At 34.6% G+C, this 23,719-nt stretch overlaps 1 protein-coding gene across 1 annotated transcript in view; it reads right to left on the minus strand.

Annotated features, from left to right (window-relative positions):
- emilin1a (elastin microfibril interfacer 1a) overlaps positions 1-23,719 on the minus strand; it is a 110,840-nt gene that overhangs the window by 58,770 nt on the left and 28,351 nt on the right. The window contains exon 2 of the mRNA XM_061886289.1: positions 1,049-1,165. Within this exon, the coding sequence (XP_061742273.1) occupies positions 1,049-1,165 (117 nt within the window). The remainder of the gene's footprint in view (positions 1-1,048; positions 1,166-23,719) is intronic.

The following is a 23,719-nucleotide window of genomic DNA, read 5'->3' on the forward strand; positions in this document are numbered from 1 at the left end:
ACAAAGTAGGCGTGACAGGTGTGTGTGTGTGTGTGTGTGTGTGTGTGTGTGTGTGTGTGTGTGTGTGTCTGTGTGTGTGTGTGAATACTGTACTCTATGTATTTATGTACACATTTTGTGTGTGTTTACTTTTCTACTTATTATGTACATACATTTGTGTGTGTAGTACATGCTTTGTACATTTATACAATAATGTAAACTGAATGAAAATAGGTTGAACAATTAGCAAAATATGAATTATTTTCCGTTTAGATGTGTTACCTTCATTAATTAAGAACTTTGCTGTCCTTGAAAATGGCCAACTCACAGAACTTACTACTGTGTGTGTCTATGGTCAAATCTACCTAGCAACAGCGGTCGGTCCTCACAACTACAAAAGTAAAATTTTTTTTTTACTTTGTGTGTTTTGCATTCTGAAGTGAGGTTGCAACTCCTTTACTCCCATCTAGTGCTAGAGATTTTTTTTTTCATCATTCTAGCTATAGTGGAAAGGGGGGCCCTCACAACCGACCAAACGTGGGTCCACACAAAGTAGGCGCGACATGTGTGTGTGTGTGTGTGTGTATACGGTACTCTATGTATTTATGTACACATTTTGTGTGTGTTTACTTTTCTACTTATTATGTACATACTTTTGTGTGTGTAGTACATGCTTTTTACATTCATACAATAATGTAAACTGAATGAAAATAGGTTGAACAATTAGCAAAATATGATTTGTTTTCAGTTTAGATGTGTTACCTTCATTAATTAAGTACTTTGCTGTCCTTAAAAATGGCCAACTCACAGAACTTACTACTGTGTGTGTCTATGGTCAAATCTACCTAGCAACAGTGGTCGGTCCTCACAACTACAAAATTAAAAAAAAATTTTACTTTGTGTGTTTTGCATTCTGAAGTGAGGTTGCAACTCCTCTACTCCCATCTAGTGCTAGACAATTTTTTTTTCATCATTCTAGCTATAGTGGAAAGGGGGGCCCTCACAACCGACCAAATGTGGGTCCACACAAAGTAGGCACGACATGTGTGTGTGTGTGTGTGTGACTCACGCCACTCGAGGACACTGTCCCCAGGTGCAGCGCTGATAGTCGGGCTTGATGTAGGTCTCCACGCCGTCCTCCATCACACAGCTGACAGTGCGCGTCAGCACGTACGCACACCAGTTCCTGTCGTGTCACAAATAAAACTCAGAAAAAAGGAAATTACACTTTTTTTTTTTTTTTTTTTGCTTTGTTTTACCAGAAATATTGAGTGGGAAAAGCTGCTCTCGGTTTCAAAACCAGGATGATTCTTTTCTACGCCGGAGACGTCCTCTGGTGAAGAATGTCCGATCAGATCAGGACAACTTCACCAACCTCACAATGGACGCATTGTGTGTGCGCCAACACACTTTTGTGTCACTAATTATATCATGAATGAATAAGACTTTTATATAATAATATTATAAATGAATGACGACGACTTTTAGATAATAATATAATGAATGAATGAGTAAGACTTTTATATACTAATATAATGAATTAATGAATACAACTTTTATATACTAATATAATGAATAAACAAGACATTTATATAATAATATGATGAATGAATGAATAAATAATACTAGTATATAATAATATCATGAATAAATTAATAATAATACAATGAATGCACATTACTTTTATATATTAATATCATGAATGAATCCATGAATAAGACTTTTATATAATAATATAATGAATGAATGAATGAATAAGACTTTAATATAATAATAAAATGAATGAATATTACTTTTATATAATAATATAATGAATAAATAAATAAGACTTTTATACAATAATATAATGAATAAATAAATGAGACTTTTAAAAAATAATATAAGAAATGGATGAATAATACTTTTATATAATAGTATGATGAATGAATGGATGAGACTTTTATATAATAATGTAATGACTGAAGGAATATTACTTTTATATAATAATATCATGAATGAATGAATTAATGAATGAACAAGACTTTTATATAATAATATAAATGAATAAATACGACTTTTAGATAATAATATAATGAATATACTTTTACATACTAATATAATGAATAAACAAGACTTTTATATACCATAATGAATGAATGAATAAATATTACTTTTATATAATAATATCATGAATAAATGAATAATAATATAATGAATGAATACTAGTTTTATATAATAATATCATGAATGAATCCATGAATAAGACTTTTATATAATAATATAATGAATGAATGAATAAGACTTTAATATAATAATCTAATGAATGAATATTACTTTTGTATAATAATATAATGAATGAATAAGACTTTCATATAATAATATAATGAATGAATGAATACAACTTTTAGACAATAATATAATGAATTAACGAGTAAGCCTTTTATATACTAATATAATGAATTAATGAATAATACTTTTATATAATATAATGAATAAACAAGACTTTTATATAATATAATGAATGAATGAATAAATAAGACTTTTTTATAATAATATCATAAATGAATGAATACGACTTTTAGATAATAATATAATGAATGAATGAATAAGACTTTTATATACTAATATAATGAATTAATGATTAAGACTTTTATATAATAATATAATGAATAAACAAGACTTTTATATAATAATATAACGAATGAATGAATGAATAAATAATACTTTTATATAATAATATTATGAATAAATGAATAATAATATAATAAATGAATACTAGTTTTATATAAAAATATCATGAATGAATCCATGAATAAGACTTTCATATAATAATATAATGAATGAATGAATAAGACTGTTTTATAATAATATAATGAATGAATATTACTTTTGTATAATAATATAATGAATGAATGAATAAGACTTTTATAAATTAAAATAAGGAATGGATGAATATGACTTTTATATAATAATATCATGAATGAATGGATAAGACTTTTATAGAATAATTTAATGAATAAATGAACAATACTTTTACATAATAATTTAATGAATGAAGGAATAAGACTTATTTAATAATATAATGAATGAATGAATAAGACTTTTGTATAGTAATATAACGAATAAACGAACAATACTTGTGTATAATCGTTTAATGAATGGATGGATAATACATTTATATAATAATATCATGAATGAATGAATAAGACTTATATAATAATAAAATGAACGAATAATATTTTTACATAATATCAAGAATGAATGAATAAAACTTTTATATAATAATAAAATGAATGAATAATATTTTTATATAATATCATGAATGAATGAATAAGACTTTTATATAATAATATAATGAATGAATGAATGAGATTACCTAGAATTCACAGTTTTCCAGGACATTCTCCCTTTTGAAAATGAATTGGCCAATTTTCAAACACGCACAATTCCCACATTTCTCACAGATTCAAACCGTTCTGACATCCACACACTCTACTCATCTTGCACATTCAAACGACCATTTTCCAAGTTCAAAACATTTTCAGGAATTCCCAGAATTCCCTGTTTTCCGAAACCCGATTTTCACCTCTTCCTGGAAAGTTTTCACAGTCCACATTTTTCAACCGTTTTGACCATTCCGCCTTCAAAACGTTCCTCTTCAACAAAAAATACCCTTTTTCTTTCCGTACAAATTCCCCGTTTTTCCAGACATTCCAGGAATTCCGAAATACCCATTTCTATTCAAACTGTTACAGCGTCAACACTTTTCAACCGATTCAAAAAATTCCAACACCGACCCATTCATATAATCTGGGACAATTGTGCTAGTATCAATATTTTCCAAAAATCTTGGTTTTCCTGAAATTCCCAAATGTCCAAGGAATTCCAATTAAAAAAAAAGGAAACATTTCCAAACAATTATTTTAAAATGTCTTAAACCCGAATATAACTTTTCAGCCATCCACCCACACTGCTCTTCCCATATATCGAACACAAAACACGTTTTCCTTTACCAAAATTCCCCGTTTTCCCAGAATTTCCGGTAATTTTCCCCCCATTAACAATGAATAGGAAATATACAGTCTAATGAAAACATTTCTCATCCGATTCAAACCGTTCGGACATCCACACACTCTACTCATCTTGGACATTCAAACAACCATTTTCCAAGTTCAAAATATTTCCAGGAATTCCCCGAATTCCCGGTTTTCCGAAACCTTATTTTTACCTCTTCCTGGAAAGTTTTCTCAGTCCACATTTTTCAACCGTTTTGACCATTCCGCCTTCAAAACATTCCTCTTCAACAAAAAATACCCTTTTTCTTTCCGTACAAATTCCCCGTTTTTCCAGACATTCCAGGAATTCCGAAATACCCATTTCTATTCAAACTGTTACTACGTCAACACTTTTCAACCGATTCAAAAAATTCCAACACCGACCCATTCATATAATCTGGGACAATTGTGCTAGTATCAATATTTTCCAAAAAATCTTGGTTTTCCTGAAATTCCCAAATGTCCAGGGAATTACAATTCAAATGAATGGAAACATTTACGTACAATTATTTTAAAATGTTTTAAACCCGAATATAACTTTTCAACCATCCACCCACACTGCTCTTCTCATATATCGAACACAAAACACGTTTTCCCTTTACCAAAATTCCCCGTTTTCCCAGAATTTCCGGTAATTTTCTCCCCATTAACAATGAATGGGAAATATACAGTCTAATGAAAACATTTCTCATCTGATTCGAACCAATCGGACATCCACACACTCCACTCATCTTGGACATTCAAACGACCATTTTCCAAGTTCAAAACATTTTCAGGAATTACCAGAATTCCCGGTTTCCCGAAACCTTATTTTTACCTCTTCCTGGAAAGTTTTCACAGTGCACATTTTTCAACCGTTTTGACCATTCTGCCTTCAAAACATTCCTCTTCAACAAAACTACCTTTTTTTTCTTTCCGTACAAATTCCCGGTTTTCCAGACATTCCAGGAATTCAGAAATATCCATTTCAATTCAAACTGTTACTACGTCAACACTTTTCAACCGATTCAAAAAATTCCAACACCAACCCATTCATATAATCTGGGACAATTGTGCTAGTATCAATATTTTCCAAGAATCCTGGTTTTCCTGAAATTCCCAAATGTCCAGGGAATTCCAATTCAAATGAATGAAAACATTTCCGAACACTTATTTTAAAATGTTTTAAACCCGAATATAACTTTTCAACCATCCACCCACACTGCTCTTCCCATATATCGAACACAAAACATGTTTTCCCTTTACCAAAATTCCCCGTTTTCCCAGAATTTTCGGTAATTTTCTCCCCATTAACAATGAATGGGAAATATACAGTCTAATGAAAACATTTCTCATTCGATTCAAACCGCTTCGACATCCACAGACTCTACTCATCTTGGACATTCAAACAACCATTTTCCAAGTTCAAAACATTTCCAGGAATTCCCCGAATTCCCGGTTTTCCGAAACCTTATTTTTACCTCTTCCTGGAAAGTTTTCACAGTCCACATTTTTCAACCGTTTTGACCATTCCGCACTCAAAACATTTTTCTTCAACAAAACTACCCTTTTTCCTTTCCGTACAAATTCACGTTTTTCCAGACATTCCAGGAATTCCGAAATACCCATTTCAATTCCAACTGTTACTACCTCAACATTTTTCAACCGATTAAAAAATTCCAACACCAACCCATTCATATCATCTACGACACTTGTGCTCTTATCACAAATTTCCAAAATTCCTGGTTTTGACGATTTTAGTTAATATTTCTTGTATGCTGTATTATTTCTTGTCCTGTCCTGTCCATTAGCTTGCCATCTCTGCATCCTGGGGTCCATACATACACTGAAATGTAACAAAAAAAAAACAATACAAAGTACAGTACAACCCCTGGGAGCCACACTTTGGACACTTCTGGTCTAGACGCCACAATGACACACTGACTTCTCTGACGTTTGCTTTTCCGTCTTTCCGTCAGCGTCCTCAAACGCCACACAATCCACAAGAGGAGTATTTAGTCGGAAAAATCCTGGTGTGTGTGTGTGTGTGTGTGTGTGTGTGTGTGTGTGTGTGTGTTTTTAGGCGTGTGCCCTGTGCTTGAAAAGAAAGCCCAGTAGTTTGTTTACGCGCAGGCCCGCATCTGTTCTGTGTGCACGTTTGCCGCCGAACAGGTGTGACCTTTGACCTTATTCCCGTTGTCAAACATTCCATAAAGTCGTCCGCCAAAGAAAGCACGATATCATCAACCAGAATTTGCAACTGCGGTCGGAATGGCGTGTGAATGTCGTGTGAACACCTGAGTGGCTTGAATGTCCAGGGTGAGTGGAGCGTGTGGATGTTGGAAAGGTTCCAATCGGATGAGAAATGTGGAATATGGAGATGTTTGTATATTGTCCATTTATTGTTAATGGGGGGAAATTCCTGGAAATGACGGGTGATCAGGAAATTTTTGAAACCGGGAATGAAAACGAACTATTCCGGACCAGGCGTGAAGGTAGGAACATATTTATTCATCTAACTACAAATCTTAGCAGGGCATGAGGTAAACAAACATAAACTATGGCATGAAACAAACAGCATAAACTACGGCTTGGAACAAACAAGAAACTGTGGTAAGAAATGAACAAGACTTACGTGGACACGGCATGAATCGAGCAACAAGAAGTATGGTTTTGTAGGAAAACTAGCAATGGCACCAGCCTGACTGACTGGCAAAGACAGGCTTAAATAAGGGTCTCTTGATTAGAGCAAGTGCGTGTCCCAAACACCAGAGGCAGGTGAAACTAATAAGTCGGCATGGTAACCAAAACAAAAACAAAAAAAACAGGAACTAATGGAGTCTTAAAAGTAACATAAAATAACAAAAACATAATCCAGACCACAGATCATGACAATATGTGATATTTTCCCCAAAGAATATTCCAAAGTGCAATATTTGATGTGAAGTAATTGGAGCCTTAAAAATGTCAATAATTCATAACATTGATTTTGACTCATTATTATTTTCTGAGCAATGAAAGTAAAAAAAAAAAAAAAGAATCCCAGTATATATCTCAGGGGTCCAAAAGGGTCCCCACTCATAAAAGTGTTCAAAATAATTCATACATTTTTTACTTTCAAATCCATCCGTTGATAGTAAGTTAGAATTTTTTCCTAATTTAGTTTTATGCCCTTTTTGTCATAGAAAACTAAGATTTTTATGGCAAACATTATATTAAATTGTAATATTCCCCACCCCTCCCAAAAATAAAAAATAAAAATAAAAGTGGAATACTTGATGTGAAGTAATTGGAGCCTCAAATATGATAAAATTAAGTTTAATTCATCAATATTTTTTGAGCAATGACAATTTTAAAGAAAAAAACCCTTTGTATTATTAAAGTCAACATTGCAAATTTTCTAAATTAAATGTGTTTTTGTCTTTGAAAATGTATTTTTTATTTTTATTTTATATTATTATATTTTAAAATGGTCACACTTTAAACACCTCTGCTAAAAGACCCAGGTTTTCCCTTGCAATCCATTCCCATAATTAGTTCAACAAGCGACTCGTATGAAAAGTGAAACAAAGTTCAGTTAATAAAAAAAAAATCCAAAAATGTTTACAGAAAATATGGAGGAAAACAATTTGAGTGTGAATTAAAATAACTGAAATTGAAACACAATATTAGCCAACATTGATTGGCGGTGCATTCAGTGACACTCTGGGAAAATGAGACTCGAAGGCTCTTGTTGACTTTGTAGGACTATAACTGTACCCGGCAACTAAATTTCCGCCATGACGGATTAGTTTACAGCCCTACTCAATGGAAAAAATATGTATTTATTTTTATATATATTTCTATTAGTTAATATTATTATTATTTTGTATATTTATTTATCACATTATTTTGGAATTCTGCCTCAAACCAATCATACAAAAAGTGCAGGTTATAAAAAAAAAAAATAAAAAAAAAAAACTAGGTATGACTTCACTTCTATGAGATTGGACTATTTAACGATGAAACACTTTGACTTAAATCCTAAAAACTGACAGATTTTATATCTCTATTTATGAGTGATAAACAGTTGCTGTTATTTTTAAAAGAAAAACAGCTTTGAGTGATTATTTTTGGCCAGCCATAACAACCTGACTTTATGGGCCATTCAAGTATTAAACCTCATTTTCCACTCCCTTAAGATTGCCTTTATGGAAGGAATGCTGCTGGGAAATAAAAAGAGCAATAAAATATATTTATATATATATTTTTATCATCTTACAATCATAATACCTGTAAAACCAGCTAGGTTCACGTTTTGCTTCCAAGGGATTAATTGAACAAGACGTAAAGTTCCTGATTATATTCGATATTTTACTCTACAAGGCTGTCGTCATGGTTACATACTGGACACACTAGCATGACGATTTGATACCGTACAAATTAAATATGCCATAGTTTAGACAACAACATGAATTAAAGCAGAACATGAATTTATTTTTATGACTGTATTATATTTTATTACAGCTGTGTACAGTCTGAGCCACAACAATAGTACTAAAACTGTATCGCGATATCAGTGTTTCATATCAGTCGATATCATTGAAATGTTTATGACCTTTGGAAAATATGGCGCAGGAGAATAATATATTTTATTTAAAATGTAACCTTCCTCTGATTATAATCCCTCAGCTATCAGGGCAGAAAGGTATGGGGAAAAAAATAGTAAAATGACATTGCACACTTAAAAATAAGCACTTTAAAACAAAGAATATGTAAGAAATGCTTCACAAAGTGTAAGGAAATAGTGCAAAGTGTGAAAATGTAAACAGAGAAACCAGATAAGAACTATTTTCTGCAGGTTTAGTGGTGGGAAATAACGTCTGTGTAACATTATTTTGCCTTGTTATTCTTATTCAACCACGGAAAATAATTTTTAGTTACGCAGTAAATACAAACCCCGTTTCCATATGAGTTGGGAAATTGTGTTAGATGTAAATATAAATGGAATACAATGATTTTCAAATCATTTTCAACCCATATTCAGTTGAATATGCTACAAAGACAACATTTTTGATGTTCGAACTGATAAAAAAATGTTTTTTTGCAAATAATCATTTCCTTTAGAATTTCATGCCAGCAACACGTGACAAAGAAGTTGGGAAAGGTGATAAAGTTGAGGAATGCTCATCAAACACTTATTTGGAACATCCCACAGGTGTGCAGGCTAATTGGGAACAGGTGGGTGCCATGATTGGGTATAAAAGCAGCTTCCGTGAAATGCTAAGTAATTCACAAATAAGGATGGGGTGAGGGTCACCAATTTGTAAGCAAATTGTCAAACAGTTTTAGAACAACATTTCTCAACGAGCTATTGCAAGGAATGTTGGGATTTTACCATCTACGGTCCGTAAAATCATCAAAAAGTTCAGAGAATCTGGAGAAATCACTGCACGTAAGCGAGGATATTACGGACCTTTGATCCCTCAGGCGGTACTGCATCAAAAACCGACATCAGTGTGTAAAGGATATCACCAAATGGGCTCAGGAACACTTCATAAAACCAATGTCAGTAACTACAGTTGGTCGCTACATCTGTAAGTGCAAGTTAAAACTCTACTATGCAAAGCGAAACCCATTCATCAACAACACCCAGGAACGCCGCCGGCTTCGCTGGGCCCGAGCTCATCTAAGATGGACTGATGCAAAGTGGAAAAGTGTTCTGTGGTCTGACGAGTCCACATTTCAAATTATAATTGGAAACTGTGGACGTGGTGTCCTCCGGAACAAAGAGGAAAATAACCATCCGGATTGTTATAGGCGCAAAGTTCAAAAGCCAGGATCTGTGATGGTAGGGGGTGTATTAGTGCCCAAGGCATGGGCAACTTACACATCTGTGAAGGCACCGTTAATGCTGAATGGTCCATACAGGTTTTGGAGCAACATATAGTGTCATCCAAGCAACGTTATCCTGGACGCCCCTGCTTATTTCAGCAAAACAATGCCAAGCCACGTGTTATAACAGTAAAAGAGTACAGGTACTTTCCTGGCCCGCCTGCAGTCCAGACATTTCTCCCATCGAAAATGTGTGGCGCATTATGAAGCGTAAAATACGACAACAAAACCCTGGACTGTTGAACAACTTAAGTTGTACATCAAGCAAGAATGGTAAAGAATTCCACTTTCAAAGCTTCAACAATTAGTTTCCTCAGTTCCGAAATGTTTATTGAGTGTTGTTAAAAGAAAAGGTGATGTAACACAGTGGTGAACATGCCCTTTCCCAACTACTTTGGCACGTGTTGCAGCCATGAAATTCTAAGTTAATTATTATTTGCAGAAAAAAAAAGAAGTTTATGAGTTTAAACATCAAATATCTTGTCTTTGTAGTGCATTCAATTGAATATGGGTTGAAAATGATTTGCAAATCATTGTATTCCATTTATATTTACATCTAACACAATTTCCCAACTCATATGGAAACAGGGTTTGTATTTAAATATCATGATTGTATCGGTCGATATTGATAATAATAGATTTTTTTTTTTGACATATGGAAAATTAGGAGCGGGATAAGAATATATTTTATTTGAATTGTAACTTCCTCTCATTATAATCCCTCAGCAATCAAGGCAGGAATAAAAGAAAATGTAAACAAGATAGTAGAACCACATTGAACAATTAATAAGTTCTTAAAAATAAGGAATATGTAAGAAATGATTCATAAAGTGTAAGAAAATAGTGCAAAGTGTGAAAATGTAAACATAGAGAAACCTGAGAATAACTATTTTCTGCAGGTTTAGCGCTGGAAAATAAAATTTGCCCTGTTATTCATTCAACCATGGGAAGGAATTTTTCTTATGCAGTGATTATTTAAAATATCATGATTGTATCGGTCGATATCGATAATTATTGACCTTTTTTATGACCTACGGAAAATTAGGAGCGGGAAAGTAATGTACTCTATTTGAAATGTAACTTCCTCTGATTATAATCCCTCAGCAAAACAATACAGCATACTTGCCAACCCTCCCGGATTTTCCGGTAGACTCCCGAAATTCAGCGCCTCTCCCGAAAACCTACCGGGACAAATTTTCTCCCGAAAATCTCCCGAAATTCAGGTGGAGCTGGAGGCCACGCCCCCTCCAGCTCCATGAGCACCTAAGTGACGTGTCTGAGAGCGTGTCTGCCCAAAGACGTTATAACTGTAAAATGATCGAGGGCGAGTTCTTGGTTTCTTATGTGGGTTTATTGTAAGGCAGTTTCATTAACGTCCTCCCAGCGTGGTAACAACACACAACAACAGCAGTCACGTTTACGTCTACCACTCTACCGTAAGGCAGTTCGTCTGCCGTAAACAGCATGTGACACTCTTAAACAGAACAATACTGCCATCTACTGTACCACAACACCACCAGGCAACTTCAACCCTTTACTAATCCTCCTACTTTCACATGCCATCTCCCCGGATTGTAAACAACCTAATGTAAATAATCGAATGTATTTCTAATGTATATACTTTTTCTTATGCTATGTGAACTCACTATGTTGTCTGCTCGCTGTACATATCCTACGAATTAAGACCGACACTGTTTCAAGGTCCATTTCGCTGTTGATGCAATTGTTGATGACTGAAGTACTGATATCAACCAAAGCTCCTCATCCCACCCCCCCCGGATTGTAAATAATTCAATGTATATACTATGATGATTAACTTGTGTGATGACTGTATTATGCTGATAGTATATATTTGTACCATGAATTGATTGACGTGGACCCCGACTTAAACAAGTTGACAAACTTATTGGGGTGTTACCATTTAGTGGTCAATTGTACGGAATATGTACTGTACTGTGCAATCTACTAATAAAAGTATCAATCAATCAATCAATCATGCATATGTAACAATAACATCTACTTTAGAAAGTGCAGTGCACAACTGCGCACACGACAGCTGTAAATATACTCCTCCCCTCTTAACCACGCCCCCAACCACGCCCCCTGTCCCACCCCCGACCACGCCCTCCCGAAATCGGAGGTCTCAAGGTTGGCAAGTGAAGTGAAGTGAATTATATTTATATAGCGCTTTTCTCTAGTGACTCAAAGCGTTTTACATAGTGAAACCCAATATCTAAGTTACATTTAAACCAGTGTGGGTGGCACTGGGAGCAGGTGGGTAAAGTGCCTTGCCCAAGGACACAGGGGCAGTGACTAGAATGGCGGAAGCGGGAATCGAACCTGCAACCCTCAAGTTGCTGGCACGGCCACTCTACCAACCGAGCTATGCCGCCTGTATGCAATACAGTAAAATCACATTCAACACTTCATAAGTTCTTAAAAATAAGAAATATGTAAGAAATTATTCATAAAGTGTAAGGAAATAGTCCAAAATTTGAAAATGTAAACATGGAGAAACGTGAGAAGAACTATTTTCTGCAGGTTTAGTTCTTGGAAATAACGTCTGTGTAACATTAATTTGCCCTGTTATTCTTATTTAACCACAGAAATTACTTTTTGTTACGCAGCAATTACTGAAATATCATTATTTTATCGGTCGATATCAATAATTATTGATATTTTTTTATGACCTATGGAAAATTAAAAGCAGGATAAAAATATATTCTATTTGAAATGTAACTTCCTCTGAGTATAATCCTCTCAGCTATCAAGGAGGGAAGAAAATGTCAACACAAGCATGGAAAACACCAAAACAATTTCAAGAAAATAGTAAAATCACATTGAAAACTTAATAAGGTCTTAAAATGAAGGTGCAGAAATAAGGAATATGTAAGCAATGCTTGATAAAGTGTAAGAAAATAGTGCAAAGAGTGAAAATGTAACCATAGAGAAACCCGAAAGGAATTGTTGCTATGCAGCAATTATTTAAATATTATTATTATATCGGTCGATACTGATAATTATTGAAGTTTTTTATGACCTATGGAAAATAAGGAGCGGGATAAAAAAATGTTTTCCTGTAATGTAACCTTCCTCTGATAATAATCCCTCAACAATCAAGGCAGAAAGGAAAGAAAATGTAAACAACACCTCGTGGTCACAATAATTCATGACGTTTAGCTAACGACGCAGTAATTTGAATAATGCGGACACGTGTGTTACTGGATCCTTTTATAACTTGAGACTTTATATGTGAAAGTAACATGCAACTATAATTATTTGATACTTGTTTGTATTGACAAATGTCATTGTGGAGGGGGGTGTGGTCGGCGCCTCCCGCGGGAAGGGCGAGTGTATGGACAGGCTTCGAAGCAGCTGACAGGTGAGTGGATTGCCCAGCTGAGGCGGGTTATATAATCACCTTTATCAGCAGGGGCCGAGGCCATGAGAGGGGAGAGAGGGAAAGACACACACGAGCGAGAAGTAGGCGGCTGGCGACATTGCTCATAACAAATATATACAAATAAAAGACTTGTTAACCCAGGATCCCGGGCTCCCACAGATTCTACCGGTCCACGGAGCACCCACACACACCGAAACCATCACAGTCACCTTTTATTGTTCAATCATTATTACCTACTTCTAGGTTGTTTGCTAATGTGTGCTTAGCTGTTGTGTAGCTGCCAGCTCCTAGTAGGCAATAGCCTTCGCATGTTTGCTTTTTATAAATGACTTGTTTAAAATAGGAGCAATACTGTTCAATGATTATTACGCATGTCTAGCTTGTGTGCTATTGTGTGCTTAGATGTTGTGTAGCTGCTAGCTCCTAGTAGCCTATAGCCTAGAATGCTTACCTTTTGTAAATGACTTGTTTAAAATAAGAGCAATATTGTTCAATCATTATTACGCATATCTAGCTTGTGTGCTATTGTGTGCTTAGCTGTTGTGTAGCTGCTAGCTCCTAGTGGCATATACGTAGACTAGAATGTTTACTTTTTGTAAATGACTTGTTTAAAATAGGAGCAATTTTGTTCAATGATTATTAGGCATGTCTAGCTTGTGTGCTAGTGTGTGCTTAGCTGTTGTGTAGCTGCTAGCTCCTAGTAGCATATACGTAGACTAGAATGTTTACTTTTTGTAAATGACTTGTTTAAAATAGGAGCAATTTTGTTCAATGATTACTACGCATGTCTAGCTTGTGTGCTATTGTGTGCTTAGCTGTTGTGTAGCTGCTAGCTCCTAGTAGCATATAGACTAGAATGTTTACTTTTTGTAAATGACTTGTTTAAAATAAGAGCAATTTTGTTCAATGATTATGACCTATGTCTACCTTGTGTGCTATTGTGTGCTTAGTTGTTGTGTAGCTGCCAGCTCCTATTAGCATATAGCCCAGCATGTTTACTTTTTGTAAATGACTTGTTTAAAATAAGAGGAATTTTGTTCAATGATTACAACGCATGTATAGCGTGTGTGCTATGGTGTGCTTAGCTGTTGTGTAGCTGCTAGCTCCTAGTAGCATGTAGTCGAGAATGTTTACTTTTAGTAAATAACTTGTTAAAATAGGAGACATTTTTTTCAATGATTACTACGCATGGCTAGCTTGTGTGCTATTGTGTGCTTAGTTGTTGTGTAGCTGCTAGCTCTTAGTAGCATATAGCCGAGAATGTTTACTTTTAGTAAATTACTTCTTTAAAATAGGAGCAATTTTGTTCAATGATTACCTGCTTGTGTGCTTAGCTGTTGTGTAGCTGCCAGCTCCTAGTAGCCTATAGACTAGAATGCTTACCTTTTTGTAAATGACTTGTTTAAAATAGGAGCAATATTGTTCAATCATTATGAACTAAGTCTAGCTTGTGTGCTACTGTGTGCTTAGTTGTTGTGTAGCTGTTAGCTCTTAGTAGCATATAGCCGAGAATGTTTACTTTTAGTAAATTACTTCTTTAAAATAGGAGCAATTTTGTTCAATGATTACCTGCTTGTGTGCTTAGCTGTTGTGTAGCTGCCAGCTCCTAGTAGCCTATAGACTAGAATGCTTACCTTTTTGTAAATGACTTGTTTAAAATAGGAGCAATATTGTTCAATCATTATGAACTAAGTCTAGCTTGTGTGCTACTGTGTGCTTAGTTGTTGTGTAGCTGTTAGCTCTTAGTAGCATATAGCCGAGAATGTTTACTTTTAGTAAATTACTTCTTTAAAATAGGAGCAATTTTGTTCAATGATTACCTGCTTGTGTGCTTAGCTGTTGTGTAGCTGCCAGCTCCTAGTAGCCTATAGACTAGAATGCTTACCTTTTTGTAAATGACTTGTTTAAAATAGGAGCAATATTGTTCAATCATTATGAACTAAGTCTAGCTTGTGTGCTACTGTGTGCTTAGTTGTTGTGTAGCTGTTAGCTCTTAGTAGCATATAGCCGAGAATGTTTACTTTTAGTAAATTACTTCTTTAAAATAGGAGCAATTTTGTTCAATGATTACCTGCTTGTGTGCTTAGCTGTTGTGTAGCTGCCAGCTCCTAGTAGCCTATAGACTAGAATGCTTACCTTTTTGTAAATGACTTGTTTAAAATAGGAGCAATATTGTTCAATCATTATGAACTAAGTCTAGCTTGTGTGCTACTGTGTGCTTAGTTGTTGTGTAGCTGTTAGCTCTTAGTAGCATATAGCCGAGAATGTTTACTTTTAGTAAATTACTTCTTTAAAATAGGAGCAATTTTGTTCAATGATTACCTGCTTGTGTGCTTAGCTGTTGTGTAGCTGCCAGCTCCTAGTAGCCTATAGACTAGAATGCTTACCTTTTGTAAATGACTTGTTTAAAATAGGAGCAATATTTTTCAATGATTACTACGCATGTATAGCGTGTGTGCTATTGTGTGCTTAGCTGTTGTGTAGCTGCTAATAGACAAGTTGTCGATGACGTTCACTATCTTATTTCATGTATAAACTATTATTTTATTACAATAGGAAGCGCGTGTTTAAAGTAAAGCAAATAATGACATTTTCTTTGTGCTCCCCTTTGTTTTGAAAAGTATGGAAAGACATTTTGATAAAACATCGGTGCGGGCACAACACGAATCATTCTTTCCGGACTTCTTAAGCGCTCTGCTTGAAGCAAGAGCTTGCGAGGAGCTGAAGTGAAGGTGAAAATGTTGGAATGAGGTTTTGAGGAGTCACTAGGAGCGCTCTCTGTGTTCAGACCTTTTCAGTAGACTTCAAGGAAAGACTTCAAGGAGTTCTTGTGCCTCTATGGGTGAACTTTGACCTCCAGGTCAAGCATCCCTCTAGTGTCTAAAGGGTATACCTCTGTGCGCGCACACACACACACACACACACACACACACACACACACACACACACACACACACTTGTTTGTGTTACCTTCCTGAGACCTCCGAAAAATGCCTACCTCTTTAGGACCACCCTTTCTAGATATATAAAGATTTGTATTTACAACAGTAATAATATATAGCCTTTTTGAAACCAAGAGCTACTTCTTGGCTACTGATCAATGCGAAGGGCTACCAGTTTGATACACACTTAAATAAATTGCCAGAAATAGCCAATTTGCTCAATTTACCTTTAATAAATAAATCTCTCTCTCTCTCTATATATATATATATATTAAAAAATGGGTATTTCTGTCTGTCATTCCGTCGTACATTTTTTTTCCTTTTACGGAAGGTTTTTTGTTAAGAATAAATGATGAAAAAAACACTTTTACGGTTTAAATTTTGAAACATAGTTTATCTTCAATTTTGACTCTTTAAAAGTCAAAATACAACCGAAAAAAACTAGCTAATTCGAATCTTTTTGAAAAAATTTAAAAAATAAATTTATGGAACATCATTAGTAATTTTTCCTGATTAAACAATAATTTTAGAATTTTGATGACATGTGTTAAATAGGTTAAAATCCAATCTGCAGTTTGTTAGAATATATAACAAATTGGACCAAGTTATATTTCTAACAAAGACAAATCATTATTTCTTCTAGATTTACCAGAACAAAAATTTTAAAAGAAATTCAAAAGACTTTGAAATAAGTTTTTAATTAGATTCTACAGATTTTCTAAATATGCCAGAATATTTTTTTTGAATTTTAATCATAATAAGTTTGAAGAAATATTTCACAAATATTCTTTGTCGAAAAAAGAGAATGAAGAATTTAATCAAAATGTATTTATTATTCTTTACAATAAAAAAAAAATACTTGAACATTGATTTAAATTGTCAGGAAAGAAGAGGTAGGAATTTAAAAGGTAAAAAGGTATATGTGTTTAAAAATCCTAAAATAATTTTTAAGGTTGTATTTTTTCTCTAAAATTGTTTTTCTGAAAGTTATAAGAAGCAAAGTAAAAAAATAAATGAATTTATTTAAACAAGTGAAGACCAAGTCTTTAAAATATTTTCTTGGATTTTCAAATTCTATTTGAGTTTGGTCTCTCTTAGAATTAAAAATGTAGAGCAAAACGAGACCAGCTTGCTAGTAAATAAATACAAATTAAAAAATAGAGGCAGCTCACTGGTAAGTGCTGCTATTTGAGCTATTTTTAGAACAGGCCAGCGGGCGACTCATCTGGTCCTTACGGGCTACCTGGTGCCCGCGGGCACCGCGTTGGTGACCCCTGATATATACAAACTATGCAAATTTAAAAACCTTGTGGTGAAAAAAAGTTGGAATTTCACGAGAAAAAGGTCACAATTTCACAAGAAAAACTTTGAATTTTGGCAGTGTTGTAATACAACATAGATAGATAGATAGTACTTTATTGAAAAGTTGTCATTTTACTCAACGCAGGTCAACATTTTACAAGAAAAACTGACCATTCGTGCAATGTTATGATAAAAGGCGGAATTTTACCTAAAAACAGTGCGCAATTTTAGAAGAAAAGCTTAAAATTGGGTAACATGGGTAACCCCCGCCCCACATTGGCGGTCCTCTCCAAGGTTTCTCATAGTCATTCTCATCGATGTCCCACTGGGTTGTGAGTTTTTCCTTGTCCTTATTTTGTGGCTTGTGCAGCCCTTTGAGACACTTGTGATTTAGGGCTACATAAATAAACATTGATTGATTGATTGGAAATGTTGGCAATTTTATGAAAAGAGTCGTAATTTTACTTGTCAAATGTCGCAGTTTTATAAGAAAACTTTAAAAATGTTGGCAACATTATAATAATAATAATAATGGGAATTTTACTTGGCAAAATTATGACAAAAGTCATAATATAACTCCAAATAATGTCACTATTTTACAAGAACAACACAAAAATTGTGATAAAAGTCTGAATTTCATGTGACAAATGTCACCATTTTGCATTATAAAGTAATGATTTTACATAGAAAAGTAATAATTTTACGGGAAAATATTACAATACGACAGAAACAGAAAGAATACAGGAAATTGTTCCCAATGTTATGAGGAAAAGAAGTCAACACAATGTGAGACTGCTTTTAGTTCATTTATAATTTTTCAATTTTCATTATTTAGTTCAAGTTATTACAGTATGTCTCTATATACACACACACACACACACACACACACACACACACACACACACACACACACACACACACACACACACACACACACATACACATATATATGTATATATGTGTGTGTCTGTATATATATATATATACAGACACACACACATACACACATACACACACACACACACACACACACACATACACATATATATGTATATATGTGTGTGTCTGTATATATATATATATATACAGACACACACACATATATATACACATATATATACATACATATATACATATACACATATATATACATGCTTACATATATGTATATAAACACATATATACATACATACATATATATATATACATACATACATACATATATCCATATATATATACAAATATATACACATATATATATATACATACATATATACATATGTATATACACATATATATACATATATACACACATATATATACATATATACACATATATACATACATACATAACCATATACACATACATACATATATACATATATATACACATATATACACATATATATACATACATATATATATACATATATACACACATATATATACATATATACATATATATACACATATATATACATACATATATATACACATATATATACATACATACATATACACATATATATATACACATATATACACATATATACATACATACACATACACACATATATATACATACATACATACATACATATATACATACATACATATACCCATATATAAATATATATACAAATATATACACATATATATACATACATATATACATATGTATATACACATACATATACACATATATATACATATATACACACATATATATACATATATACACATATATACATACATACATACACATATATACATACATACATATATACATATATATATACACATATATACACATATATACATACATATATATATACATATATACACATATACATACATATATATACACATATATATACATACATACATATACACATATATATACATACATACATATACACATATATATACATATATATACACATATATACACATATATACATACATACATATACACACATATATATACATACATACATATACATATATATACACATATATACACATATATACATATACATATATATATATATATATATATATATATATATATATACATATATATATATATATATATATATATATATATATATATATTACCTTACCAAGCAAAGGTAATACGCAAGGACATTAACACATCCGACACGTACGTAGGATTAACCGAAGGAGCGTTCAAAACAAGATGGAATAATCACAACGCCTCCTTTAGAAACCAGACTTTGCAGAATTCTACAGAACTCAGCAAACACAATTGGAACCTCAAAGACAATAATGTTGAATATTCAATAACATGGCAAATTCCAGCACACCTTACAACAGTGGTAATAAAATATGCAACCTATGCTTAAAAGAGAAACTGTTTATTATATATCATCCAGATCTATCATCTCTCAACAAGCGCAGTGAAATCATTTCAACATGCCGCCATAGACGGAAACACCTCCTAGGTAACACATGAGCCAATCACCACACCCTACGCCGGCTTGTACCCACCCACTCTGTTCTCTATACAAACCATTGTATGTGAATGCTTCCATTAAAATCTCCTGATGATTGAGGGAACCCCTCATGAAACAGATCTGTAGAGATGAAGTAGTCTTGTGATTTTTTCCCACACCTACATATTGCGCTCTACCACGGTATCGAGCACTATTCTCTGGATAATCCAATCAAGACATATATATATATATATATATATATATATATATATATATATATATATATATATATACATATTTATTAATTTTGGCCAAAGGGGGCGCATTTCTTACACACACTTGTTTTTATATATGTTGGCCAGAGGGGGAGAACATCAAATTTGGACACACACTTGTTATTTCATATGTTGGCCAGAGGGGGAGCACTTTTAAAACCGACACACAGTCAATGTGAAAAATCCCTCCTTTTTTGGTTCCACCCTAATGTTGATAGATTTCACCACCAGGGGTGCAAACGAGATCTGTATTTTTTTGTCTTTTGTAATGTGCTAAAGGCCGATGACAAAGGAGTCACGGACCCCAGATGGCCCCTGTGCCGCACTTTGGGCAACCCAGCTGTAGAAGTACCGTACTGTATTTGTTCATCCTATGTTCACAAACGGGACGCGGGTTGTCTTACGTCAGCACCGGAAGTCTTAAAAATCAACTGTTCACCTGGCGGGTTTTTTCGGGGATGAATAGTGAAGTCCTTCTTTAGCTGCCGTCTTGTTACTACCTACCTAGTGCTTAGAGTGTCCGCCCTGAGATCGGTAGGTTGTGAGTTTAAACCCTGGCCAAGTCATACCAATGACTATAAAAATGGGAGCCATTACCTCCCTGCTTGGCACTCAGCATCAAGGGTTGGAAATGGGGGTTAAATCACTAAAAATGATTCCCGGACACGACCACTGGTGCTGCTCACTGCTCCCCTCACCTCCCAGGGGGTGATCAAGGGTGATGGGTCAAATGCAGAGAATCATTTTGCCACACCTAGTGTGTGTGTGACAATCATTGGTACTTTAACTTTCAACTTTTTTATCATAAATTGCTGTCTTTGCACCTGTCAATGTTCACTTTAGTATGCACATTAAAGGCCTACTGAAACCCACTACTACCCAGCACGCAGTCTGATACTTTATATATCAATGATGAAATATTAACATCGCAACAAATGCCAATACGGCTTTTTTAGTTTACTAAATTACGATTTTAAATTTCCCGGGAGTTTCGTCTTCGAAACGTTGTGTAATGATGACGTGTACGCAAGACGTCACGGACTGTTAGGAAGTATGAGCGCTGCACACACACACAGCTAAAAGTCGTCTGCTTTAACGGCATAATTACACAGTATTTTGGACATCTGTGTTGCTGAATCTTTTGCAATTTGTTCAATTAATATTGGAGAAGTCACAGTAGAAAGATGGAGTTGGGAAGCTTTAGCCTTTAGCCACACAAACACACAGTGATTCGTTGTTTAAAATTCCTGGAGGTGAAACTTTACAATGGATCAGAGCGCGGTCAAGCGAACATGAATCACAACGGAATGTCAACCAGCAGGTTTCGGTGAGAAAATTGTGGTAAAAAGACGATTCTTACCGGATATCAACTAAGCTTGTGCCGCCCATAAAGCTGCCGTCGACTTCCCTGAGACACTCCGCATCAAGACACCCGTGGACACACACCTCCGACTATCAGGTACTGTTAAACTCACTAAAACACTAGCAACACAACAGAAAGATAAGGGATTCACCAGAAATATCCTAGTAAATATGTCTAAAAACATCTGAATCCGTCCCAATGCAATCGCGTTTTTTTTTTTTTTTCTAGTCCGTCGCTATCAATATCCTCAAACACAAATCTTTCATCCTCGGTCAAATTAATGGGGAAATTGTCGTTTTCTCTTTCCGAATAGCACTTTTTGTTGGAGGCTCCCATTAAAAACAATGTGAATATGTGAGGAGCCATCAAACATGTGACGTCATCGTCTGCGACTTCCGGTAAAGGCAGGGCTTTTTTGTCAGCACCAAAAGTTGCAAACTTTATCGTGGATGTTCTCTACTAAATCCTTTCAGCAAAAATATGGCAATATCGCGAAATGATCAAGTATGACACATAGAATGGACCTGCTATCCCCGTTTCAATAAGAAAATCTCATTTCAGTAGGCCTTTAAATCAACAAAAAATCCTGACTTTGGAGCAATGTTCACGGACTCTAGTATATGGCTCTCTATTAAATGCAATGGTTTTCCGTGTTGGGACCGTGATTTATGTCCTAACTTGTTCACCAGTCCTCATATGGACGGTAGTTTTCCTTGTTGATGTCTCAAGAAGGGTACAAAAACAAGGACACACACACACACACACACACACACACACACGCACACACACACACACTTATTCATGCTTCAACCATTGAATGTGGGCAAACACTCAAGACATTCTTCCAAGCTTTTCATTGTGGTTGTAGACACACACACCACACACACACACACACACACACACACACACACACACCCACTTCTCTCTTCGGACCTGTTCCACTGTAGCGACAGCGTGAGTGTGCAAACTGGCGTGTGATTGTTTACACAGAGGCGCTCCATGATTCTGCATGTGTTTTGTTATGATGATGATGATGAATATTCTTCTTCACGTCAGCATGACAACATCTGCAGTCAAGTGTCAGACACTCGCACGTCGCCATGTACGGTTAACTCGACTTTGGAAAGAAGAACTTTATTGCCATTGCACAACTGGATGAATGTTTAGTATGTGTATATGTATACAGTATATATATATATATATATATATATATATATATATACACACACAGTGGGGCAAAAAAGTATTTAGTCAGCCACCGATTGTGCAAGTTCTCCCACTTAAAATGATGACAGAGGTCTGTAATTTTCATCATAGGTACACTTCAACTGTGAGAGACAGAATGTGAAAAAAAAATCCAGGAATTCACATTGTAGGAATTTTAAAGAATTTATTTGTAAATTATGGGGGAAAATAAGTATTTGGTCAACCATTCAAAGCGCTCACTGATGGAAGGAGGTTTTGGCTCAAAATCTCACGATACATGGCCCCATTCATTCTTTCCTTAACTCGGATCAATCGTCCTGTCCCCTTAGCAGAAAAACAGCCCCAAAGCATGATGTTTCCACCCCCATGCTTCACAGTAGGTGTGGTGTTCTTGGGATGCAACTCAGTATTCTTCTTCCTCCAAACACGACGAGTTGAGTTTATACCAAAATGGATACATGGATGATACAGCAGAGGATTGGGAGAATGTCATGTGGTCAGATGAAACCAAAATAGAACTTTCTGGTATAAACTCAACTCGTCTTGTTTGGAGGAAGTAAAATACTGAATTGCATCCCAAGAACACCATTAACCCTAACCCCCTCGTGCGTTGGTAACGTGGGCGGGGTTTGGTGCTAGCGGGGTGTATAATATTGTCAGGAAACTCATGGATGCAAAGGATCCTGGGTATTTGTCATGTTGCGTTTATGTTGTGTTACTGTGAGGATGTTCTCCCGAAATGTGTTTGTCATTCTTGTTTGGTGTGGCTTCACAGTGTGGTGCATATTAGTAAGAGTGTTAAAATTGTTTATATCACAACCATCAGTGTACTCTGTGTCACCCAGTATTGCCTTTCAATCTTGTACGTGTTTCTGCGGAGCACACAACATGTTGCTGGACTGGCAA

This window comes from Nerophis ophidion, linkage group LG24 (genome assembly GCF_033978795.1).
Source record: "Nerophis ophidion isolate RoL-2023_Sa linkage group LG24, RoL_Noph_v1.0, whole genome shotgun sequence".
In the NCBI taxonomy this organism is placed as follows: domain Eukaryota; kingdom Metazoa; phylum Chordata; class Actinopteri; order Syngnathiformes; family Syngnathidae; genus Nerophis; species Nerophis ophidion.